The sequence below is a fragment of the Arvicanthis niloticus genome, chromosome 20 (assembly GCF_011762505.2).
Source record: "Arvicanthis niloticus isolate mArvNil1 chromosome 20, mArvNil1.pat.X, whole genome shotgun sequence".
Classification (NCBI taxonomy): domain Eukaryota; kingdom Metazoa; phylum Chordata; class Mammalia; order Rodentia; family Muridae; genus Arvicanthis; species Arvicanthis niloticus.
The window spans coordinates 14269282-14296086 of NC_047677.1; the positions used below are offsets into that span (position 1 = coordinate 14269282).

General features: G+C 45.9%; 1 protein-coding gene across 4 annotated transcripts; it reads right to left on the reverse strand.

The window, feature by feature from the left end:
* Window positions 1-6545: 6545 nt before the first annotated feature.
* LOC143435185 (uncharacterized) lies at window positions 6546-26566 on the reverse strand. Of its 4 annotated transcripts, none has more exons than XM_076916557.1 (5): window positions 26349-26566; window positions 17268-17354; window positions 16915-17006; window positions 7997-8101; window positions 6546-7657 (listed from the first exon to the last, which is right to left on the reverse strand). In XM_076916557.1, the coding sequence occupies exons 2-5, from the start codon at window positions 17329-17331 to the stop codon at window positions 7604-7606; spliced, it is 315 nt and encodes a 104-aa protein (XP_076772672.1). In that variant the 5' UTR covers window positions 17332-17354; window positions 26349-26566; the 3' UTR covers window positions 6546-7603. The 4 variants fall into 4 exon arrangements, with proteins under 4 accessions (XP_076772672.1, XP_076772669.1, XP_076772673.1 ...); XM_076916554.1 differs by having other exon boundaries at window positions 17256-17354; XM_076916558.1 differs by lacking the exon at window positions 26349-26566 and adding an exon at window positions 20449-20583.
* Window positions 26567-26805: the final 239 nt, after the last annotated feature.

A 26805-nucleotide genomic window follows, 5' to 3' on the forward strand; every position in this document is an offset into this window, starting at 1 on the left:
TATTTTTTTTTTATGAGTCCTCTATGCAAACGTTAAAAAGCATCTCATACAAACCAAACTTCTGTGCATTTAAATAACAAATTACTCTTATATTTTCTTTGCATTTGAGTTTAGGAATTTATTATATCAGTTTCAAGGTAATTATTCATGATTCGGGAAACCGAAGGGACATTCAAACTGTTCCCGAAAGAGGTGTCTTAGTTTCTTTTTCCCTGTTGCTGTGATAAGACACACCCAGACAAAAGCAAAACAAGCAAGGAAGGGTCTCTTCTGGCTCGCTGTTTAAGGGTCTAATCTGTTGTAGCAGGGTAACTGAGGTGGTAGGAGCTGGATGCAGCTGGTCACAACACATCCAGAGTCAGAAAGTGAGGCGGGGAAACCCCAGACTGCATAAAATGCATATGATCAGCTGGATTTCTCCTTTTTATTCAGTCCTGGCACCCAGCCGGGAAGTAGAACCACCCACCTTTAGGATACACAGGTCTGCCCACCTCAATTAACCTAGTCGGTAAGTTCCCTCACAGGTATACCTGGGCGAGTCCAGAGCCTATCAGGATGAGAGCTCACAAGTGTCCACCTCAAACAGGCACTGGTCGAATAGCGCTCGCTTGGCATCTGGATTCTACTTACTTAACATGGCCCTGATGACGAACTGTCTTGTTATGCTGACTGTGTTCCTAGGAGACCATGCCTCTGTCCTCTTCTGCACAAGACTACAAATGTCCTACTGGTGGGCTGTGTATGATAAGCCTGGTGTCTGTCCTAATCAATTCTAGATCATTCCCTGTCTTTACGATGGAAACCGTGGCCAGAATCAACTTGAGGAGAAAAGTTTCATTTGGTTTATGCATCCTGACCAGTCTACCATTGACAAAGGTCAAGGAAGGCACTGAAGGAGAGGCCACGGACCAATGCAACTTCCTGCCTTGCTCCCCATGGCTCACTTGGCCTGCTTTTTTATAGAACCCAGGACCATCTGACCAGGGAACCACTGCTCACAGTGGGGTAGGCCCTCTCACATGAATCGTTAATCCTGAAAATATTCTACAGACTTTTCTATAGGCCAATCTTACAGAAACATTTTTTTTCAGTTGAGAGACCTTTTTAAATGACTAACGACTAGCATAGAGTGCTGCCTGCAGCTTACTTTGCTCAGTGTAATGCATCGTGTCTTAGTCTGTTTAGGCTGCTCACAGTCCTAGAAGCTTGTTTGTTTTGTAGACCTCAGGATATAAGCTGCTTACAGATTACCTGGGACCACTACAATATGAAGATTTGACTTCCGGGGTGCAAGTGGTATCTGCGAGTCAGCATATTCTAACAAACTCCGAATGATGTCAGCACTGTTGATCTATGAACCACATTCTCCACAGCAGAGAATGAAGATCTGTAAAGTCTCATTCGCCTAAATACTCCTGAATAACAACTGCTACCAAGTTACACTGTTTAAGATGACCTGTTAGAAAAAGACCGGCTCCGTGTAGGGCGATCTTGCTGAGATGAGTCCACATGCTAAAGTATGGACTCTTTTCCTTTAGTTATAAATTAGAGGCAATTAAAAAATAATCTATATTTTAATTCTAGGTAACCAGAGTCCTAAGTCTGAGGCCTACCTCAGGGATTCCAACATATCAAGTCCAGAATTCACCCCCAAAAAGCTAATGTAAGTAACGGTGAAAAGACAGGGAAGGAGTTTAAGCGATGTAGCCGTTTGGGAAAGATGAGGAGAGCGTCTCTGCCCATCTTTGGTGGATCATGGTGAGCTTTAGGTTGAAATAGAGGAAGAATCAGGACAGGAGGCAAGAGCTATGCATAATTAAGCAGTCTTGGTCAGAATGTGGTCCGATCGATCATTATCTCAGGTCTGGTTCTGCAAGACAGCTTGAAAAAGTCTGTATTGTTCGAGGAGGCAATCTGATTCCCAGGAGACGGATGCTCAGCCTTGGCGGATGAGCTCACCAACAGCCTGATCTGGCTGACAAGCTCTGCTTTTTCTGGATTCTAAGGTGACAGCAGGACAGTGTTCAAGACTGAGACTGGGAGACTTTCAGGCACCTTTAGGGGTGCCTGAAATGCGGGCAGACACATGCCTGGCTTACTCCCACCTATGTGAGACTCCGCCGGGATAGCAGATAGATACATTAAATCACTGGTTTCCAGACAGACCCCCTGAGTGGCATACACTGCGCATGCTCAGGGAAGGAGGCGTCTGACCCAAGGTTTTAAGAGGAAGGAGGCAGATACCAATGGAAAGTGGGAATGCCAGGTTTTTGTCCACCCTGTTTTAAGCAGCCTGGCGGCCCAAGTGAGGAGCCAGGTAGGGCTTTTTACTTAGTGCCTGTGCCCATTCTACATACACTATTAAAAAGAGCCAAAAAAAAAAAAAAAAACAAAAAAAAAAAACAAAAAAAAACAAAACAAAATAGAGAGGATAACAAACTAACAACTAACAGGAAAGTAAACAAATGACAGGCCATTTTGACCGGTCAGCAAACTTTGAATCTGATCTGTCAGTGGCACGGGAAGTTTAACGGGCTCTCTAAACTTCTTTACTCCTGCCTCTCTTTTTCATGTTACTCAACCCCATTGCCTGCCATAGCCCTGATATTCCTTTAGCAGAGGATAGACCCTTTCACTCACTGTATACTGTGACGACACCCCTGAGAAGGGGCAAAGCCATTGCTTATATCTTGGTGTGATAAGAAGGGAAAGGTGCCATTGGTGGAGAGAGTTAGTAGGAGAGAGTTGTTCCTTTATTCTGTGGATTGAATGTCTGTGACCCTCTAACACTCATGCTGGCTCTTAATCTTCAAGGTCAATGTATTAAAAGGCGGTGCCTTTAAGGAGTGACTAGACCATGACACCTGTCGTGAACGGGGATTAAGGGTCTTACAAAAGAAGTATTGTTCTCAACCCTGCCACCTTCCCATGTGATGACACTGTTCCAAGTGCCCTCTCACTCACAGCAGGCCTCACCAGACATCAAAGCTATGATAGCTTGGTTTTGGATTTCCCGGACATGAGAATTATGAGAAGTCAGTTTTCATTGCTTATTCATTATTCAGCATCCAATGTTCGCTCACGGAAGTGGAATGCTGTTCATCTCTGACGATCAGCTGAGAGGCCCTCAGGTGCTCACATTCCTGAGGCCTTATGAGAACAGTTTCCTCACACAGTCACACAGAGAAGTAGGAATGTAGAAGGGGGTAACCATAGTCGTGTGGAGGAACATCTGTGGGACATGAGCTGGCCACAGTGGCTGGAGAAGGAGGAGGAAGAGTCTTATGGAAGAACTACAGTGGACCCTTGAGATGAAAAAAGACAGTGAAGAGAGCCCCTGGGGAGGGAGCCATCCCTGGGCGAGGCTTCCTTTCATCACTTGCATTCAGCAAAGCTTCCTCCTCATCTCTGAAACTCACCAAGTGTGGTGGTTTGAATACACTTGGCCCATGGGACGTGGCACTGTTAGGACCGGTGGCCTTGTTGCAGGAAGTGTGTCATTGTGTAGACAGGCTTTGAGGGCCCCTGGTGCTCAAGCTCCACCCAGTGTGGTAGAGACCCTCTGCCTGGATGACTGCGGAAGACAATCTCCTTCTGGAGGTCTTCAGATCAAGATGTAGAACTCTCAACTCCTCCTCCAGCACCATGCCTGCCTGCACGCTGCCATGCTTCCCGCCATGATGATAATGGACTGAACCTTTGAAACTGTAAGCCAGCCCCAATGAAATGTTTTCCTTTTCAGTGTTGCCTTGGTCATGGTGTCTCTTCACAGCAATGGAAACTCTAACTAAGATACCAAGTTATGGGGACTATGGGTCTGAGATACATACACAAGCTTGAACTTGGTCTCTCTCCCAACAGCCTCGATGCTCAGGTTCCTGGGCCAGCTGTGACAGAGCAGGCAGGTGGAGGATCTTTCTGTCTAGCCAATGCCTGGGCTTCATTCACCTCTGGGTGCAGAGTGATTTCTCAGAGCAGGGGTGGAATGGATACTATAGTACATTGAAGTTGATTCTCCCTTAGTTACTTTGCCTGAAAAGGGAGGTGGTGGGGCTGGAGGGAGTACGTACACAAGGCGAGAGGAAGTGAGTTCTGCCTTAAATTATGTCTAAATGTGTAACCCACACAGCCCTCTGAGTACCACGGCACCTGCGCCCATAAGAGTGAGTGCTTAAACTAGTGTGGAGGTAAAGGAAATGTCCAGTTACACTGAAAGCTGCAGGGCCGTTCAGGCTGGCTGCTAGAAATGAGTGGAAGGACTCTTGTCACTAGTGATTCAGGACAAATGGACTCAGGACAAAGCTTCTCTGTTGCACCTGGAGAATAAGGTCCATTTATGCATGAGAGGAAAAGAAGGACTTAGTTTTGTTGACATCAGAGGGCTTAATGACCAACCAGAGTCATACAACCTAAGAATTTGGGCAGTAAAAGGGAATTCAGAGATTTAATTTATACTTGTAATTTTACTGTTTTTAATTTTCTGTGTATATATCATATAGGCGTGTGTATTTTATGTATATATCATATAGGCATGTGTATGTGTGCACACTTGTGTGGGAGTGCATGGTAAAGCCAGAGGTTGACATCAGGTGTCATCTTCAATCTCTACCTTGTAGTCTCTCACTGACCCTGGGGACCACTCCTTTAGCAGGACTAGCTGAGCAGCAAGCCCCAGGGATCTTCACACTTATGCCTCCTTGGCCCTAGGATTGTAAGTGTGCACAGATTACACCTGGCCTTGTACACGTAGCTCGGGAGTCCTCCTTCATATTTGGCAAGCATCTCCCGGACATTTGACATGATAAAGAAGCTGATGTCAAAAAAAGGAAGAGGATTTTTAAAAATTCTTTTGTTATGACAAAATATCAAAAGAAAAACTGGTTCATGGTTCTAAAAGTCTGTGTTTGCTAGTCCCAAAGTCAGAAGCACATAGTGGAGAAGAGCCAGTTATATCATGACAACCAAGATGTAAGAGTCAGAGGAAGGGGCAAGGTCTCAAATTACCCTTTAAAAGTACCTATCCCCAGGGACCAACTTCCTGGAATTAGGCTCCCACCAATGGTTTAATCCAGAGGCTCTCAACCTTCCTAATACTGGAACCCTGTCATGCAGTTCGTCATGTTGTGTGTGACCCCGCAACCATAAAATTATTTTTCTTGCTACGTCATAACTGTACTTACGTGCCTGTGATGAATCATAATGTAAACTTTTGATATATAGGATATCTGATATATGATCCCTGTGAGAGGATTCTTTGACCCCCAAAGAGGTTACGACCCACAAGTTGAGAAGCTCTGGTTTCATCTCTTGAAGAGACTAGTAGCTGCCTGATCTAACCATCTCTCAAGGCCCGCCCCACACTGCACTGAAGACCAGTGATTTGAATAGGTTTGGCCCTCATAGACTCACGGGTTTGAATGCTTGTCCCACAGGAAATGATACTACTAGGAGGCATGGCCCTGTTGGAGGAAGTATGTCACCATGGGGGTGGGCTTTAAGGCCCTATGCTCACATTCCATCTAGTGCAGAAGAGAGCCTCTTCCTGGCTGCCTGAAGATCAAGATGCAAAACACTCAGCTCCTTCTAAATCACCCCATCTGCCTGGATCCTGCCACGCTTCTCACCACGATGATAATGGACTGAACCTCTGAAACTGTATGCCAGCCCCGATTAAACATTGTCCCTTTAGTTACCGTGGTCATGGCGTTTCTTCACAGCTACGAACCCCAAACTAAGACAGAGACCAGGCCCCAGTTCGTGGGTCATTGGGAGAGACATCATTTCTAAACCATAATGCCTTATAAACTCGTGGCTGCCACTGAGTCAAGCATCTAACTGTCTCCCAGGGCTTTCCTCCCGCCTTCCCTCTGCCACCTCCCTTCCCTCACCCTCGGACTCAAAATCCAGTGGCATCAGAATCCTTTTGGAGGGCTGAGAGGAATGCATGCTCATAAATGTGGATAGCAGCATAAGAACTCCATTTCTGAGGCTATGGGGGAGACAGAAACTGTCAATGGACCCAACTAATCATTCCTTTAGCACATGCAGAGTCCAGCAGGCACAGGGGCCAGTGCAAATGAAGTCTGGAACTATGCTTGGATTTACATGGATCCTTGGTCTTCCTGATGCTGCAATCCTTGAATACAATGTCTCTTGTTCTGCTGACTCCCAACCGTAAAATTATTTTGTTGCTACTTCAGAACTGTAATTTTGTTCCTGTTAGGAATTGTAACAGAAATGTGATATGCAGGGTATCTGATATGTGACCCTCAACAGAGTCATGACCCACAGGTTTGGAACCACTGCTATAATAGAAAAGATAAGTCTCCTCCTGTGGTTGAACACAGAGGGGGCTATACATCCCCACTGAGAATGTTGCTATCAAATGGATTCATTACAGTAAAAGCGTGTTTCAGGGCAAGCGTGATGGTGCATGCTTGTAGTTTCTGTACTAGGGAGACAAGGACAGAGTCAAGAACAGGTAGGGCTACACAGTTAGACCCTGAACCCCTTGTCTCAGAAAGCAAGTTTCTCCTCAGACCAAATTTCATCAAATACCAGGGCCCTTGTTTAATAAAGTCTGAAAACAATTCCAGGAGTTAGAAGAGACTCTTCTTTGTCTCTTCTTCCTAGAAATTCTGTGCCCTTAAGCTAAAACCAGCAGAAACACCCAAGAAAAAAGGAGCTGCTTCTTTAGACCCACCATGATTTAGGGGGTCTCCCTCTCCTCTCCTTGGGCATCATTTCCCATGGTGGACCTCATCATAGAGGACAGGGAATGTTTTTGCTCAGTGCTCTTCATCATAGTCCAGACTTCTCCTTTGTACCCAGGATCCCTGAATTCCCCTGTGCCCTGAACCCTCTTCAGGGGTTTTCGAATTCCTGAGCTCCAAAGACTGATTGTCCCTTGGCTGTGTTCAGTCCTAGGCCTGAGACATGACCTGCAGATAGCTGTATATACAGAATGAAATATTCACACGGGGGTGTTTTAGTACATGGTCCAGTTTTGGGGGAGAGTAGACACAGTGGTTTGGACTTTAAAATGTTCCTCAAAAGGTTGGACCCCAATGGTCAGTGTCCAGAGGTAGAGCTTCTGGGGATGATTGGATTATGAGGGGCCTAATCCACTGATGAACTCATAGATTAATGGGCTGTCAGGAGGCAGGGAGGCAGAGCTAGCTGAAGAAGGTAAGTCTTTGTAGTGGAACCCTTGAAGGGTATTATCTCACTCTGTCTCCCTGTCTGCCTCTGCCCCCGTATCTTTGTCTCTGTCTCAGTCTCCTGTGAAGTGGAAACTTAAGGGGTCTTTGGAAGGTCAGTTTTTTGCTGGGGCAAACATGTGAAGAAAAGTTTTGTTGAAGTGGACACAGGCATGAAAGGATAAGGCAGACTCATGAAGGAACATTTCGCTGAAGCAGACACAGGAGAGAGGATGTTCTCCTAAAGCAAACACATGAAAGGACATGTGATGGTGGATTCTTTGCTAATGACACGCATGTATTGATCTGCCTTACGTAGCGTAGTTGAACTGCATTTGCTGGGACTCCATAAAGAGAAGCACGCAGAAAAACCTTCTGGTGGTGTCCTGCAGTTTCTTGCTACTTCAGTGGACTTGGGTTGACTGGCAGAGTGATGTCAGCTGAGACAAGTGCAGATGCTGAGGCAAAACACACGGAGGACACGTGATGTTTGGAGACAGTATTAAAGGACTCAACAGACAGTGACAGAGGCTGAGCTAAGCTTGCTGATAGAGCTCGCTGTGCAATGCTTGTGGGTCTCCAGTCTTCACTGATCTTCCCTTCCCTCAGAGAGGCACAGCTGAGGTCTTCTCCTGGCATTCCTCCTGGTCCCTCCTGCTGACTCCTGCTGAGGCCTGGCTGCCTCTGCTAGGTAGTGCCACCACTGCTGATTCATGTCTGCTACCCCAACTCTACTGAACTAGACTGCTGGTGTATCCGTGAAGTGTTTGCAAGTGGATCGAGCTGCTGCTGCTGACCTGTGAACTGCCGATTTCCAGACAACAGATGGGAGTTGCTCCAAAGAACAGGTCTGCTTCCCCCATATCCTTTCTTTCCCCATATCCTTTCTGGTGGGTAGTGCGCTAAAAGGGAGGTTAAAGCATTTAAGACCCATCATTAAAAATAGGTTTTGAAAAAAAAAAATAAAGTTACACTCCTGGTCTCCCTGTCTTAGTCTCAGTCTCCCTCCGATCACAGTCTGTCTCTTTGTCTGTCTGTCTGTCTGTCTGTCTGTCTGTCTGTCTCTATCTGTCTCTGTCTTTCTCTGTTTCTGTGTGTGTGTGTGTCTCTGTCTCTCTGTGTGTCTCTCTGTCTCTCTGTCTCTCTCTCTCCCTCTCTCTCTCTCTCTCTCTCTCTCTCTCTGTCTCTCTCTCTCTCCTGGCAACTTGGTTCCACCATCTGTTCACACCAGTGTTCTGCTCTAGAATGAGAGGAGCTGAGGGAGCTGAGTGACCATCAACTGACTCCCTTGAAGCCCTGAATCAAACCCAGTCTTTGCTTCTTTCAGTTGACTTCCTCAGGTGTGTTTCACCACAACAAAGATTTCACAAAGCAGAGAAGGGCCCTCTGCAGAAAGTAGGCAAAACTTAAAAGAGTCGAAGAATTCTATATTCAAACTTGCTATTCTGGGTTTTCCTGAAGATATATTTTCCAAGGCAATAGGACATAACATAGTTTATATTCAGCTTCTTAGCTAGATGCAGAGCTTTTTAAAAATGTAGACATATGGCATGCAAGCCTCCATTGGCACTCTTACTCCAGCCTGCAAATGTTGGGCAGGCTTTCTTAAGCAAATACAGACATGGATTCCTATGAACAGAGGGCAGGCAACAAGCAGGGAGTGGCCTGAGACTTGGTGACATCTCATCAGTGATCTCGACCCCTGTAAACTTACATTAATGACATAATTCTGGGAAAAGTGGGGTTCAAGACAGGGTTTCTCTGTGTAGCCCTGGCTGTCCTCGAACTTTGTAGAGCAGGCTGGCCTCGAACTCATTGAGATCCACCTGCCTCTGCCTCCTGAGTGCTGGGATTAAAGGCATGTGCCACTGCCACCGCCACCACCACCACCACCCAGTCTGATAACACCATTATTAAGAATGCTAACTTCTTTTAAAAGACAGTCTTGCTTTGTAGCCGAAGCAGGCCTTGAACTTGCACACCCAGCTTACATCCCAACTTTACCTTTCACCATGCTGGTTGATCTTCATTGTTCACTTGACTAGAGTTAGAATCACCTAGGAGAAAGCAGGCTCGACAAGCCATGAGGAGCAAGCCAGTAAGTATGGCCCCTGCATCAGCTCCTGGCTTAACATCCTTCAGTGAAGGACAGTTACTGCAAGTGTAGCATGAAATAGACTCTTTACTCCTCAAGTTGCTTTGGGCCATGGGGTTTCATCACAGCAACATAAGCCCCTAAGACGTGTCCATCAGATGGTTGCTGAGGCGTTCAGTTAATGAGGGAAGACACATTCTGGAGGCAGGTAGCACCATAATATGGGCTGGCGTTATGTACCAAGTAAAAATGAAAGAAGGGAAGCCCCACCATTCTCCCCTATTTGCTTCCAGCCCCACCATTCTCCCCTCTTTGCTTCCTGACAGAGTCTGCAGTGTGACCAGCAACCATGCACCTGGTTGCCATACCCTCCCACCATGGTCAACTGTATTCCCTAAAACTGTGAGCCAAAATAAATCCTTCCCTCCAGTTGCTTTTGATGGAGTATTTCATCACACTAATGGAGAAAATAACTAATACACTTGTCCTTAGATGGAAATTAGTCCTGTGGGGTTTATGACCCCCCCTCTTCCAGTTACACATGGGTTCTACTAAATCAGTAATTACTTCTACAACTTTAAATGCAAATAAGACATGACATGGAGTAGAATTGACTTGTGTATTTTAGCTGTTAACTTGCTCTACAGAGTAGGGTAGATGGTCAGGGTCCTGGAGACATGGCTTAGTGAATAATGAAAGAGCTTTCTGTGCAGAGCCCGAGAACCAACACTCAGATCCCCACAACCTATGTAAACATCAAATGAACACTCCAACACACAAGAGGCTGAGGCGTAATTCCCAAGCAAGCTGACACGCCAGAGTAGCTGAAACAGGAAGTTCCTGGCTCAGCAAGAGACCCTGCCTCACTTTGTAAGGCGGAGAGCAATGGGAGGAGACACTTAAGGTCAACCTTGGGCATACATGCATACATGCATACGTGCATGCATGCATATGTACATGCACACGTACATGCATACATATATACGTACATACATGCATACGTACAATGCACCCACATGTGTGAATACACATATGCATGCATACCATACCCATGCAAAAATAAAAAGAAAATAGGCTAGGATTCATTGCTCGCATGAATCTCATTTCCATACTAGAGTAATAAAAGTGTAGACAATTACAGATAGAGCACAACACAGCATCAAACCCAGGTTCTCTCTTTGCTCCTGGAAGTACCAAGCATGGTAATTGTGTCCCCAGGTCCCAGGTGCCAGAACCAGGGGCCATGAAGCACCCCGAGCAATTAGGTACCAGGTAATCTTTCTTTCCTTTCTCTTTCCTTCTGTCCATGTTTTCATTCTTCCTTTCATTTCTTTTTTCTTTCTTTTGAGACCGGGTCTCAAGCAGCCAAGGCTGACCTTGAACATGCAAGGTAGCCTAGGCCAGTCTTGAACTCCTGGCCTTCCTGCCTCCATGTGCTAGAATTACAGGTGTGACCCCATTATGCCTAGTTTACGTGGTACTAAGGTTGGAACTTGAGGCTTCCTGTACACGAGGCAAGCACTCTGCCAACTGAGATGTAGCCCCACCCACCTTATCCCCTCTGACTCCTTGTTCTCACCCCATTGCCTCTCTTTTCTTCACTAGGTAGCCCAGCCTTGCCTAGAGTTCAGGCTCCTCCTGCCAGCATCTGAGAGCTAGATTACAGGCACAGGCCCCTCCTCTTGGCTAGATAACCTTTCTTTCACTCAGCAAGCCACTTGCCCCAGGCTTATGTCCAGGTTTGGGGTTCCAAGATACTTAATGGCACAATATTTACATAATCTTTCTTTTACTCGGTGCCAGTTCGACATGCTAAACAATCCTCCTTTATTTGCTCTTGTGTTACAAGACCTGAGAACTTTCAGTTGACATTCGTTTAGGGGCTTTCCGTGGACAGGCCCAGCCCTGACAGCCATGTGCTGGTTTCCCAGCTCTTAACTCTTCATGCAAACTTGAGATGTAATAATCAACGTTTCCTGGCATTCCAGGAACAGTGGTAGTCCAACACCGAGCCCCAAGGCAGGGTCAGAATAAAAACTTGTGACATAAAAAAAATCTCTGGGTTCACTGGGTGGGACATGAACCCATAACTCAGGAGGCAGAGGCCAGAAGAGTGCTTCAAGTTCAAAACTATCCAGGACTATGAAAGTAAGAACACCCCCATCCCCACACACATACAGCATAGAAATAATCCAGAAGTATTATTCAAATTCTTTAAAGACTACTAGAACCCCAGGCAGATGGCCTAACAAATAAACAAACCTTTAACACTGGAGAGTATTGGTTCTAAATCAAGGTCCATACTAAATACTTTTCTATATTGCCCACTGAATTTCAGTCTTTATTTCACCAACAGAGTTAAATTTTTATCTAGATTCAACCATAGTCATTTCTTTGCTGGGGCAATAACATCTAAGGTGCATGTTTGCCGCAGCCATTTGTCCACACTGAAATGGTACTGGATGATGTCACCATTGTCTCCTTACCCTGGACAGGTGGCAGCTGAGCCGTCCCACCTTAAGTCCATTAAACAACCGCTGTTCCTCTTGCTCTCAGGGCATTCATCTGAGACATACAACCCTGCCTTTAAGAAGACTTTAAAAGCTGGGTGTGGTGGCATACACCTGAGTTCTCAGCACTAATGAGTTTGAGAACCCTTGGGTCACTTAGACTCTGTCTCAAAAAGACTAACAGAGATGGAAGAATCCCCTAAGGACTGTGTGGAGTTCTCATTTCCTCTCTGTCCTATCCCAGAGACTAGAGACAGGAACTGCAAATGGGACATAATACATTGTCCTAAATCTCTTGCATAAGTCATAACCCTTCACCTACTGGCCTTTAGAAACCCAAATGGTGTTTGTCCACCATTCACTGAGGTGCAGAGGGAGGCTCAATGAAGCAAGATGAGAAGTAGAAGAGAAGATTAAGAAAGAAACATAATAGAAGAAACACTAGCAAGGATTTTTAAATAAGCCGGGTGGTGGTGGTGGTGGTGGTGGTGGTGGTGGTGGTGGTGGTGGTGGTGGTGGTGGCGGCGGGACACGCCTTTGATTCTAGCACTCAGGAGGCAGAAGCAAGAGTATTTCTGTGAGTTCAAAGCCAGCCTGGTCTACAGAGTTCTAAGACATCCAGGACTACACAGAGAAATCCTGACTTGTGAGGGGAGGGGGTAAAAAGAAAAAAAGAATATTCAAGTACCATATTAACAGAATCTAAAATGTTCATATAGGCTGTCTGTGGAATTGTCTTTCTAAAATACAGAGATGAGTGATGAATATTGTCATCCATGGAGTCTACACGGTCTTCAGTGGTGGTATAAGAATTGCTTCCTTGGGAGACATGAAGTGCTAGGAGCAGAGTTTATTCAGCTGAGAGCTTTTACTATTTGTGTAGGTGAAGAAATTATTTATGAGATAGCCAGCCATGGAAGCATTAGCTCCGGGAACAATACCCAAAATTTCTAAGGCATTTCTAAAACCTAGCTCAGACCTCTACTCTAAAATTAAAAAAGAAAAAAAAAAAAAAACTAGAAAAAAATCTAACCAAATTTTAAAGTCCTGTTCCATATCTTAAATGAATTATTCTTATCTCCTGCTCTAATGACTGTTCTGAGCCAGCTAATAATAAGAGCAACGTTAAAGATGATGATAAGAAGCCGGGAGAGTGGGCATACCTGGAATCACAGGAGCTGAGAGGCGGAGGCAAGAGGACCATAAGCTAAGCCAGCCTGGGCTACATAGTGAGTGAGACTCTGTGTAAACAAAAGTTAATTACAATCATGATAATAATGTGGGCAGTTTCAACAATGGCTGGCTTTCACTGACCGTCTCCAGGTTCTCTGAGTCTGACTCACTTCCCTCATCAGACCTGGGGCTCTGTTTCCCAAATTTGGCTTGAGCGCTTCCATCAAGAAGCCACCCTCATGTTTGTGATTTCTTCTGATCTTGTATGGCTTGTGTGGGTAGCATAGACCTTGTCTATTACAGTTCTAGGTGTACGTGACACTTCTTCTTGGCTTTGAATTATAAACTCCCTGGTACAGATCTGAGCCCCGACATGCCTGGTTTCATGCAGTACAATGGTCTGCATGAGGAGGGACCTTCACTTCTGCCGTTTGGTTCCTGGATCTCTACCTCAGCTCGTAGGTACCAATTATCAGCAAATTAGCGACATGGCCAAGGTTTCTAAGTGAGTCTTTCAGACTTCCGCTGCTAGGAAGAGCAACACACTCTACTTTCCTTGCAGAGAATGTCAGTCCAGGCCAGTGGTCATTGCTGCCAGGCGGCGGAACCTGGGGTTTTTGACACTTTCAACTCTGACCTGGAAACCGGAACTGACTTGTTCTGAATTAGGTGCCCTTCTGCATTGCTTTCCGCCTGAAGGCACAGCAGTCAGAGAACGTGGTTGTAATACTGGCAACAAGGGCAAATAAACATGCATAGACTCACTGGCAGAGCCTCCATCCTTAGTACTGCTGGGAGCTGAGCCGCTTCACCCTCTGGGACAAACACACTCTCTGAAGCTGTGCTCACCTAAGTCCACCCCAGGTATGGCCAGGGAGTTAAGTGTGTGCCCCATCCCTCCGCCCTCCATCCCCAGCCCCCCAACCCTCCAATCCACTCCTCAACCCCCACCCACTCCCTAAACCCCTACCCACTCCCTAATCTCCAACCCCCACCCACTCCTCAACCCCTCATCCCTCCCTTACCCCCAACCCCCTCCCCAGCTTCCCCGACTCCTGTCTTTCACCTAGTTCCTACTTTCTTGCTCTAAGCCTAAGAAACCACCAGCATCTCCTGGTCCCCTGCTCTAGATGGATAGCTACCTTGGCAACTTGGTCCTGGGAAATGTCACCAGCTTCTTTCCCTCCCTAGCCACTACTCTCTCCCCACCTTTACCCTGACCTGATGTGACCGACCCTTTATCAGCACCCACATTTTTTGGTCCTGGGGAGGATCTGCATCACACCAGGGTTAGGCATGCAGGTTTTGGAACAAGATAGGTTGTGTTACATTTTTACTTCATCTCCACTAATTATTTCTCTTGGTCAAAACTCAGGTTTGCCATCCATAAATGGAGAATAAAGAGGCACACCTTACAGAGTTAAGAGGACTGGGCAGCACTGTAGGTAATAGCTGAGGGACCTTGAGGTGCCATTCAATGCTTAATACACCTTAAAGCCCAGAGGGCTGCTTGGCTCAGGGCTGGCATTGAGTAGTTCTCTTTGCCCTCTGTCCCTCCCCCTCTTCCCTTCTGTAAATAGCATAGGACTGGGGGAAGGGGGGGATGTTTGTTCTCTATGCAGCATCCTTCTTCCACAAGCCACCCAGGATTAGCAAGTGCTACCCTAGACTACCCATGCACAAGCAAACGACATTTCCATCCTCTGTTGGGCAGCTGTTTTTGTTCCTAGGTCCATTTCCACATGGGTACCTGTTGGTGCCCCATCTCTGGAAACCACTCTAGCTGCATGCCCTCCTAGATGACTGGGGTGCCTAGAAGTCCTTGCTTTCCTCTGTACCATGCAGGCAGGTCATTGTCGACACACATGCTACAAAAGCACCTCTGGACACAAGTCACCTGCATCTGAGGAATGCAGTCTTCGTGGAGCAGGAGAAATGCAGAAACTGGTTGAACATTATAGTCTCCGTGCCTGTTCTGTGGCAGATAGCCAAGATGGCCCGGTCCTGAGGTTAGGGAGAAGTTGTGCCAAAGCCTCCAGGTGTGGATGGAACACTGGTGGGTGGGAGACCTTGGAGACCTCTCCCGCTGTGAAAGGACTCTGACAGATGTTGCCCTTGACTCTGGGTTCAGTGTACCAGATGGTCGCCTCAACAAGGCTTCCAAGCTTTCCCTTCCCCACGGCTCTGCCTCCATCCCTAAAAGCCCCGCCCAGCAGCCCTCTGTACTTATTCACACGCATCAAATACCAGCTGTAACATACCGCAGTACTTATTTAAATCTAGCAGGCTCCTTCCTTTCTCACCCTCCCATCCCTTCCTGACAACTCACCCCCAGCCTTCTCAAGGGAAATCCTGCCTCAGTGTTGCAACCACCTGTGATGTGAACCCTAACCAGATCTGACGCCGGTCAAACTAATGGAAGCAGGCACCAGAGCTGTGGTCTCTGCTTCTCCTAGAAGGGCCAGGCATAGCTGGTTTCTGATGACCTGACATCTTCACTGGCATTACAGTGAGAAAAGACCACCCACAAGAAGTCTTCAAATGTGTTTCGGGAGGCTGGAGGAACAATTCTTACCTCCTTGTGGGCCAGGAGGAGATGGGTTATGGGGATCCCTACTGGACAGGATGAATGCCTGAAGTTAGGAAGTCAGAGAAAGACCACTAACAAAGCCACATTAACCTCTGACCCAATCCTGTGTGACTTATGGGTACCAAATCATCACTCTTAATCCTGGGGCTTATGCTGCTACTCCTCCCCCCCGCCCCCAGCTTCCACACAGACAAGAGCATCTAGGCTCAAGAGCTGGAGCACAGAACGCACTTGCCTTTCAAGGGCAAGATGCTGGGCTCAATCCCCGCACACACATGCGGATCCTCAGTGCAAAATGGCTCTATCACTCACCCGTAGTCACACAGCCTCAAGTGGGATGAGTGACTCACTGCATCTTCCCCTTGTTCCCTTGGGTAACTGTTCCCTGGGCCTGCTCTGGAAGCAGGAATAAGTTTGATTCCAGATCCAGAGCTAGACTGAAAGAAGTGGAGTCAAATCAGCTCTGAAGCTTAGGAGGCTGGCTGCCGGACACAAAAGGGAGTTTCCAGGGCAAACAGGAAGAAGCCTCAGAACCTACCAGCAACATGTTTAAAAACTTACAAGAACTTGTCTGCTGTGAGCTGCTGGTGCAGTTGAGGGCTGGGAGAGAACTCTAATTCCCTACTGCTGCACTCAAATTTTTGGTGAAAGCAAGCCAGATATGCTAACACCACCCACCACACCATTAATGAGCAGAAGTTAAGTGTTGTCTGGGGAACAAATGGAGGTAGGGTCTACCTAAGGAAAGCAGGGTACGCGAAAAACTGTGCTTTGAGTGGAAAGTTAAAACATGGTACCAACCAAGAATTTGATCTCAGCAGGAACTGTGGGGAGAGAAAGCTTGGAAATGAGAATGTCTTGGCAGTCTCAGGAGCAGTAGCAGGGGGTTCCCCTTGAAACCTGGGATGGAGGATGGAGCTATATGACTTGGATATTACATAAAATCACAATAACTCTTAGGAGGTATAGCTCAGTAGGACAGGGCTTGACCACATACATATATGAGGTCCTAGGTTCAATTCCCAGTAGTAGCAAAATAAATAAATAAAGCATAGTAAAAAGGTAATTGCTATATAAGCACCAGACATTAATCTTCAGCCCCAACAACTCCTGCAATTCTGACAACCATACCATGAAGGGATTTTTTTTTCTTTTGCACTGATAAGCAAGCCAAGTTTTTTAAGAGGTGGACCCTCATCTACAACCAAGCCAGGGCCATACCACAGCCTGTGTTTGTCTCTCTCTGTTGTAAGATCTGCTCTCCTATAGGACCCCGCCCTGCCAGTGACCTCTGCCCATGGCTGTGAAGGCCTCACTGGGAAATCTTGCCAGCTAATTCGATCTTACCTTAATCTCCTTTCCTGCCATCTTGAGGAAGGGGTGTTCAAAAGTCCTGGCTGCAGTCAGTTGGTACAGGTCTCTATCCTGAACTTCATAGACTATAATAAGGATCAAATGGAGGGGTGGTTAGCATACAAGTAACTCTCAGGGTAAATGACTGACTGTTGTTGTTGTGCTTGGATTAATGGACATAGATTATTTTCCTCAAATTCTGGAAACCATAACAGAAAAACCTCAAGGTGAGTACAATGTACTGATACAACTACAAGAAGGGCCTAAAGAGATGGCTCAGTGGCTAAGAGCTGGCTGCTCTTCCAGAAGACTCAGGTTTTATTCCCAGCACCCACATGGCAGCTCACAATCATCTGTAACTCCAGTTCCAGAGATGTCCTCTTCTGGTCCCCCAGGGAACTGCATGATCATGGTACACCGATATACATGATAATCTAAGAGAAAAAAAAAATATCATAAGTAAAGTACAAGGATTTGAAAAGAAAGAGTACATGTCAGCAGACTGTTTTCTGCATTTTCAGAATAGATTTACATTTTTAAGATGTGCTGCTAAAAGTGTATAACCTATTTATTAAATGAGCAGATAACTACATAATTCAATCAACTAAGCAGGGTGGCGGTGGTGCACACCCGGAAGGCAGAGGCAGGAGGATGTCTTAGTTAGAGGCCGGCTTGGTCTATAGAATGAGTTCCAGAAGGTCCAGAGCTATACAGAGAAACACTATCTTGAAAAAACAAAAAACAAAAACCGAAAAGCAATCAACTACAACTATTATTAGCTGCCTGTATATATTTATATGTTAACAGTTCTTGGCACATTTTAAGATTAATAACACGTATCTATAATGACAAGTGTCAAGTTGTTTATTGTAGAATACTGTAGAATAAAAAATTGTGGAAGAGGAAATAAAAATCACCCGTGCTCACACCATTTAGAGGTGATTAACATTAACATGTTAATTTATTGACATCTATTTTTTTTTATAAAATACACTGAATTATCAATTGAGATTACTCTAGATCAGGAATATAGCTTAGGGAAAGAAGATCTCTCTGTCTCTCTCTCTCTCTCTCTCTCTCTCTCTCTCTCTCTCTCTCTCTCTCATGTTTAAAACTCTGAATGTTTTCCTCAGCTGTTCCAACAATTCCTGAATATAACAGTTTATAGTGAGAAAATTACATCTCAGTGTTCCTTAAGAAACACTGGCACTTATATGTGGGGCAAATGAAACTGTGCCACCATATAGAAGAAATGGTAAGGTCAAGCAGATTTTAAAAACCCCGGTAAATCTCATAATTGAGAATAGTAGGTGTTCAAATCACCTCCCAACCAGGTTCCTGTCTTGGAGCATGTTACCATGACATCCCACAGAGAGGACCATGACAGCTGGTCATGTAGCATGGAATCCCAACATCCTCCATGCTAATGAGGCATCGAGATAGGCCCCAGGTGTCTAGCCAGTGAGTGTCCCTTCCTGGGCATCACTACCTGCAAAAGGTATTTCATCTCTGGTTCACCCTGAGTAAATCATGTGCATCCTTGTCCACTGTGAACAGTTTGGACAAGCAAGGACTGTTTTCTCCACCAAGGACCTCCAAAGGGAGAAGTCTTCTTCATACAGAGCTGCACCTAAGTCTCCCACAGCAGGCAGAAGGCCTCTCCACACTCCTAGCACTCACCCTGAGCTAAGCCAGATGTCAGAAGATGATGCGTAGTGAAATTTCAGACATTTCCCCACTCCAGCCCCAGCCCCCAATGCTGCTGCTTTCTATCAACCCCCCTAAGAAGGATTTACTACTGTTCCCGAAGCCTGCACTCTGCCTCCAGCACTTACAAAGCCCATTAACTCCAGATATGACCAGCGAAGGATGGGAGCCTGAAGCAAGAGGCTCTAATATCCAAGGCAAGCTCCGGATGACATAGTGAGACCTTACTTAAAGCAACAACAATAATAACAAAAGTCTGAGCCTGGTGGCTCAGATCTATAATTCTGGTCCATGGGAAGCTGAAGCAGGGGGATTCCTGTGAGTTTCAGGCTAAGCTGAGCTACAGAGTAAAACAGCAGCAGCAAAAAACCAAAAAATACGGCAAAAGGAGCTACAATGTATATCACTTAGACAGAATGTTCTACAACATACAGAGACTGTTCATTACAGTAACATTTTGCTATAAGGGTTCAACAGGCTCCCATCTGACTACTGTATACCCTGTACCTTTTCTGACTATAGTTCCCTTGTCTTTGGAGTTCAAGTTTAGGTCCTGGGTCATGGCTGGGCTGGACAGATGTTCCTACTCTATTTTGAATATGTCTCCCAAGGTTCACAGACTAGAAACTAACTCCTCAACACAGCAGTGTGGGGAAGTGGGGACTATAAAGAGAGCTGTTAGGCCATGAGAGCTCTGCTCCCAGTGGCTAAGCCTCAGCAGTACCAGCCTAGTCACCTGGAGAGTAGGCTGGCTTCTTTTGAAGTCAAGTTCAGCTATCTCTTGTTCCGAGGCTCCAAACTTTCTCACCATATATCACTATTCCATGTTAAACAGCAAGAAGTTCATCCCCTTGCTGTGGTCCCTTGCTCTTGGGGCTCCCAGGGTGCAAAGCCCTGAGCCAACAAATTTCTATTTATTTATTACCCAGTCTCAAGTATTCTGCCATAGTGTGGAAAACCGACTTAGATACTGTTATTTCTCCTGGTTGCTCTGTTACTGTCTCCAGGAGACCTCTGGTCAAAGGTTCTTTTTTAGGGACTTGGTTCCCTAAGTAACTAGGTAAAGGAAGATGGAGGAGCTAATGACCTTCATGTTTATGACCAGGCTACATTACAGAGTCTTTTCAAAATAGCCAATTTAAGCTTAAGTGGTAAGGCTTCGGTTAGGACATCAACAGTCCCATTCAGAAAAGCTTTACTGACTCTGGATTTTAATTTAAAAGAATTTTGTTATCTAAGGAAGGTGTTGGCCATTTCTCATTCCCCCATCACCTAACACAAGATGTGTGCATGATACTCAGCTTGGTCTGAATTGTACATTTGCTTGGAGCAGTTTCAGTTACAGGATGGCCAAGGATGGTCATGAGACTATGTATGACGTAGCTTGAAGGGAGTTAACGTCACCTGCAGTCCACAACCTGTGACAGGAGAGGACAGGAAGTGCTGCATTCACAGTAGGCTGACGTCTTTATCTGTAAATTAAGCATGATTCAGAGAAGACCAAGAGATGCCAAATTGACAAGGGAGAAGCTATGTTGGCTTTGCACCATGACAACCAAGCTAAACAGGAACTATGTCTTCAAGAATTGCCTTCTCTGTATACTTTCAGGTTAGGGTTTGGCCACAGACATATTTCCATCAGATCTGGTGAGAGGGAAAAAGCAGCTATGCTCTCCGAGCTCTAGAAGAAGCATGGAGATGCCAACACTGCAGCAGCCAGTGTGGAGAAAGCGTGAGAATGTGGACATGCAGCAACCAGTAAAAACTTGCTAGCCTGGTGGTGTGGGGCAGCACCCAGACTCACAGAACCCCAGCACCTACCACAATTCCCCCGGTGAGCTCTGAAGCCCAGTCCAAGTGTGAGAGAAGTTCCCTGTCAATAGATAAAGCCTCTCCTGTGGCTACTGCAAAACTGAGGTCAGGGTTGATGAGAAAGAAGCTTAGGTCACTCATGGATTCCCCGTGTGCTCTCGGGTTCTGGAAATGTCATTCACCTCCTGGCCACAGTCAACCCCCCCTTCTCAACTTTCCAGCTGGTTGACCCAGAGGACTTCAGACTCAACGCTCAACATCACAGGGGCCAGGAGCCCTATAGATAGCCATCAGCTTTCACAAGAGCCCAGGCAAAATGCCCACATCCTGTATTCAGTGTCACTCGCAGTGGTTCTGCATCTTACTGGATTCTGGGTAATATGAAATTACATATTGATTGCATTTCAGAAAAGCTATAACCATCTGAACTGGGCACTTGTTGATTGAAAAGGAGAACAAGTTTTAACTGTGTGTTGACTGACTAGTAGAAGATGGGCGGTTTGTAAAAACGCTTTGAGATGATACATTGAAATACAGATTTTTCTGATTTAGAAAGCAAACACTATTGAAAAGTTCTGAAGTTCAAGTATCCTGTGTGTTCTTCAATAAGAATCTTAACAAATGTACAAATGCTTACTTATGTACTAATTTGGCCAGTCAGGTGTTGTTTTTCTATCACATATATCTACTCTACACACTATCCTCTAGCTATATGTTGATATACAATGTATAAGGCAGGACTTTCTAAAGGAGCAGACCAAGAGAACTGTAAGCATGCATCACCAAGAGGGATTTATTGGCTTGCTTTACATAACAGAGCTGGGTAGTTCAACAATGGCCGTCTGTATCTGGAAAGGCAGTCTCCCTCTCCGGTTTTGGAGGTCCCAGTGTTCCCTGGAGAACCTCAGTCGGTCTCCCCATGGTTGTAGAGGCCCCAGCGTTCCCTGGAGAGCTTCAGTCGGTCTCCCCATGGTTGTAGAGGCCCCAGCGTTCCCTGGAGAGCCGCTGACATTCACTCTACATGGGAAGGCTGAGGAAGCTGTCACAGGAGTCAGATGTCAGAGGACAATGGCAGTAGCCATACACACTCATTCAAAAAGGAACTTGTGCTGTCCCCTGTCCTCTTCCATTCAGGCCACAGGCTCATTGGTTGAAACCACAAATATTCAGGATGGGGGTCCCCTTCCCTCCCAGTCATTGTCCCACATGCCAATCCTCCCTGGAAATGCCCCAGCCTCACAGCATGGGTTTTGCTTAGGCATTTTTCTTCCTTTAACAGGAACTCTGACCTTTTTGCACTCCTATCTCTCAATCTCCAATTTCTTAATTTGGAGGCCTTGAGTCGGATTCCTGCCTTCAAATTCCCACCACATTTCATGGCCATCCATACACAATTGTACATGGACCTCGGTCCTCCTGTTCCTTGGTCTGGCATAGCCCTTCAGGCTCGTACTCTCTTCTGAAGCAGAGTGTGGTGGCACTGGGGAGGCTGAGGTAGGGGAGTCACGAGTTCAAGGCCAGCTTGAGCTACATAATGAGCTACATAGTGAGGCTCTGTTGACAACAGGACCAGAAGGCCAACACATGGTGCATGGTACCTGTTACATATTCATCTTAACTTCTACCTGCTGTGTGTGTGCGGAGACAGCTCTGCTCGGTCTATCCTGTGAGTGTGTGCTGAGACCTCAGCTCGGTCTATCCTGATGCATGTGTGCTTGGTCTATCCTGGACTGCTCCTCCCCTTCCACTTTTCCCTAAGCTGAGCTGGATCTGTGTTTTCAGCCTTTTGCTTTCTCTGTTCTAGCCATTGAGCCTAGTGATTCATAATGGACTAAAAGCACTTCTTCCTTGGGAGGGGAAGAGGAGAGGCAACTGGGCTGATCATTCTGGCATGGTTTGGGTTATCTAAGAAAGGGGAGAAGACTAAAGGCATTACCACAGTGAGTGCCCTCCACTTGGTAAGGATAATGGACCCTGGAGCATACCCACAGTGGGAACAGGAAGCCTCACCCTAAGGCACAAATAAGTCCAATGCCACGCACTCCTAAGATCTTCAGATTTCAACCATCCTCTGCTGGCTGATGAGAATACACATGCTAGATAGCACAAGCTTTTAAATTAAAATTCAGCAAAAAGAAAACCTGAATAAAATTATCAAATAAGAATAAACTCATACATTATTAATAATTTGTACAAGTGCATTTCTTCACTTTAGCAATGTGAAGTAAGTGTAAATAATGGAGACCTCACATTAGATCATCTGCAAGAGACTCACATAAAAGAACTTCCTTCGCATATAAAAGCTGTACCTTAAGCCTCGCATGGGAAAACATCATATGATATACCTCATAAATCTTGGGCACTACGTCAGCTCTTATGGTCATGCTACCACTCCAGTGTCTTTAAGGCCAGGTTTGAAACTTCTTTTATTTTGACAGAGACTCTCTATTATGTAGCTCTGCCTGTCTCTGAACTTACTTTGTAGACCAAACTGACCAGGGATCCACTTGCCATCGCCTCCTGACAGCTGGGATTAAAGGTGTGGCCCTAAGACTTCCTTGTAAGCACAATATTAAATAAAATCTTGGGTTTTTTAAATTTAATTTTATGTATTACTTCGTGTATATATGTGTATGTATATGTGTGTCCTGTATGTCTGGTGTGTGTATGTGTTGTGTGTGTGCATGTGTGTATGTGTGTGCATGTATGTTTGTGTGTGTATGTGTATGTTTGTGTATATATATTTATGCATGTGTGTGTATGTATGTGTGTGCCAGAGAACAACTTTCAGAGAAGCTGGCTCCTCATCCACTGTGCTAGAGACCAAACTCAGGTCACCAGGCTTGTATGGCAAGGACCTTTACCCACTAAGCCATCTTAGTGGCCCTAAATTCTCATTTTTGTACACTCTCTTCATGGTGGAGTTTATCTTCAGATCTAGTTGGCAGCCAAGATGGGGAAGGACCCCTGAGAAATGATGCACTGGGTTCATGGGAACTTCCAGAGGAGAGAGGTTTGGTGGGGACTCAGCATTAGCACCCCTGGACATTGTTAGAAGACCAAAAACATGTAGAGAATGAGGATTAGGAAGCTAGCAGCCTGAAGGAGCACTGCTTGGGGGACATCTGGAAGCTCTGTAAAGCCCTTAAAACCACATGACCTTTTGTGAACCAGTAAAGGCAAGATGCAGATTTGTGGGAAGACACCCCTTCCCTCCCTCCCTTTTCTTCCTTCCCACCTAGCTTCTTCCAAAGCAGTTTACCAAGTCTTTGCTCTGTAGCCTCCAATCAGACTATTTAGTTCCTCCCCTCCCCCCCCTTCTTCCTCCGCCTCCTTCTTCTTCTTCTCTTTTCTTTTTTTTTTTTGAGACAGGGTTTCTCTATGTAACCTTGGATGTCCTGGAACTCACTCTGTAGACCAGGCTGGCCTCGAAGTCAGAGATCCACCTGCCTCTGCCTCCTGAGTGCTGGGATTAAAGGCGTGCGCCCCAACCACTAGCCAGACATCTTTGTTATATCCTTATGAGTGTCCAGAGGAAAAAAAATGGTGATAACAAACATACATACACATATATACACATACACAGAAACAAATATATACATACACACACAGAAACAAATATACACACATATACATACATATATTCACACATATACACACAAACACACACATAACACACATACATACACATATATATGTACACACACATACACATAGGTACACACACACATCTCTAGAGTGGCTTAGTGTGAATCCTTATGACACAGCAGCATTCCCTGGTTACCTGTTAGTCTAAGCATCTTCACTGGGGCCAAGAGTTAAGTTTTCTGCCTGTTTGTTTTTTACTAAAGAAACAGTCACAGACTACTCACATTGCTGATTTTTTTTTCTATTAAATCCGTATGCGTGAGAGAGTTACCAATGTGTTTAGCACTTCAGTTTCCTTTTCTGAAAGTTGGATGTTGTAAAGCAGGGTTCCCATGATCATTAAATAAAACCAGATAGAAATAGCAGCTGGCTCAAAGTATTAACAAGCAGGAATACATGGTGGAAAAAAGATGAGCTTGACTCAAACAGACGGCCTCCAAACAGTGGAAAGTGGAGTTGGAGAAAGATGGCAGCTGCCAGCCTTTGAGCCCGCCCACCTGTCCACCCGCCCACCTTCCTGCCTGCCCGCCCGCCCGCCCGCCCGCCCGCCCGCCCGCCTGCCCGCCTGCCTGCCTGCCTGCCTGCCTGCCAGGCCTCACTTTGAAATCTCGGGCTTTTAGATTCTTCTGTACAGAGACTGGCAGCCAAAATGCCACTGCTTAGAGTATGGTCTCCAAGGAGGCTTGAAGGCACCAAGGGCTTGCTGAAACTCCCGGGGATCTCCTTTGGAGTCCTCCCACCCTACACCATGGAACTACTACAAACTTAAGAAAAAGAGGCCGGGCGGTGGTGACGCATGCCTTTAATCCCAGCACTTGGGAGGCAGAGGCAGGCAGATTTCTGAGTTCGAGGCCAGCCTGGTCTACAGAGTGAGTTCCAGGACAGCCTGGGCTATACAGAGAAACCCTGTCTCGAAACCCACCACCCCCTCAAAAAGAGGAAACTGTAAGGCCATCCAGTCCAGTATATCCCCGGGGAGCAGTTGCCTCTGGGCATGCTCAGCTCCACTGGCCTGGACTGCAAACCAGACCGTTGACTATACAAGTTCAAAAGGATTTGCCGCTGGCTTTGGTAAATCACACCAGTATTCAACCATGAAAATATTCACTTGTTTACCTCAGAAGTGATTCCAGCCAGCATGCCTGCAATCCCAGCAGCACTCGGCGCTGAGGCAGGAGGATCATGCATTCCAGGCTAACCTGGGCCATATAGTGAGACCCTGTCTACAATAAACACAGGAGCATCTAGAGGAATGAGGAAGGGTCAGAGACATGATGACAGGGAATGGATATGAGCAAGGCACAATGATATCTCTCTGGGTGCAGACACCATTATAATTAATACCCACTATTTTTCACATGAACTAAAAAAATTTCAATAAAAAAAAATCTCTTGCCATTAATTTTTTTACATTGGAGAAAGTTTGTATAAATTTTAATTCTTGAATAATGAAGACTTTGTAAGTTCATAGATAATTATAAAAGCTTGCAACACAGCAATACAGGAAAGCAGTTGATGGCACCCTGGTAGGTCATTATTCACCACGGGGGCCAGGGAGAGGGACAGAACCTAAGCCCACCAAGGTGATGCATGCTTGGGAGTCTGAGGTGGGAGCATTCACTGAGTTCAAGACCCACCTGGGCAACAGACTCAGACACAGTCTCCAAAAAGAAAGCCAAAAAGCTCACTTTCTTCATCTGTAAGGACTGACACTCCTTTAACTGGCTTTGGAATTAAAAGAAGAGCTACAGGACTCAGAACACACAAAGCAGAGGGAGGCCTGGCCCTTCCAGCCATGCTGGCCTCCACCTGTGGTTTCTGTCCCTTCAAAGGAATGGGGATTAGCTGCCCTAACACAGGAATGCAGCTCTGATTATTTTGGTGTCTGTTTTCACAGGCATTGAACCTGAACCCTGTAGCCAGTGAGACCTGACTGGGCCTCTCTCCCCTCATGTAAAAGTAGGCAGGCCCAGCTGAGCTGATACCAGATACCACAGTAATCCAGCCCCTACCAGGTGCCACTTCCATTAAATCCCATCTTGTTGCTTACTGGGTGTGTGGCCTTGGTTAACCACAAACCCTCAGAAACGCCTCAGCTCAGCTGAAAGTCTTTGCTTTTTAGCCAGCCTCTTGAGCTATAATGAGAAGAGTTACTTAGACCGTTAAGGTATTGCATTCCTACAGACAGGATTGAAACCAACGGGACACAGCAGTAAGATGGCTGGTCCTGAATACTTCATTCGTGACAAAAGAGAAGTTACCTTGTATCTTTCCGTGGCACAGTGTAGAGAACACTGTGGTGTTCTAGAGCCTTCTAGTTAACTGAGGTGCTCTGAGCAGGTAGCCAAGGAAGAAAGGCAATATTTAAAGGGGCAGTTAGTGTTTAGAAGGAAAAGGAGGTATCTTAATTCTTCACACTGTCTCTGACCCCAGCCTCCGTTCCATAAATAGGCCAGGATACCATTTGCTGGCAGAGGAAGTATTCAGATCCTTCTAAAAGGCCACGGATGATTCACACTCAATGTCAAGGTCAATAATTAACTTACCCTGGAATGCGTTCAACTGCACAACTACTCTTAACTCTCAGAAGGTGTTCTCCCTAGCTTGGCAAGAGATAACAACTGGAAACAGAGCAGAGTCCATACGGATCTGTGATGCTTCAGAGAATGAGATGTCTTCAGTCTGCCACATGGGGAAGGCTGAGGACTGGATGGTTCC

Coding starts and splice junctions, on each gene's coding strand:
- LOC143435185 (XM_076916554.1), bottom strand. CDS start 17,331: ATGATCATGCAGTTCCCTGGGGGACCAGAAGAGGACATCTCTGGAACT. Junction 17,007..17,255: donor AGATGATTGTGAGCTGCCAT/GTGGGTGCTGGG, acceptor TCCTTATTATAG/TCTATGAAGTTCAGGATAGA. Junction 8,102..16,914: donor TGGCAGGAAAGGAGATTAAG/GTAAGATCGAAT, acceptor CCTCCCTTTTAG/CGCACTACCCACCAGAAAGG.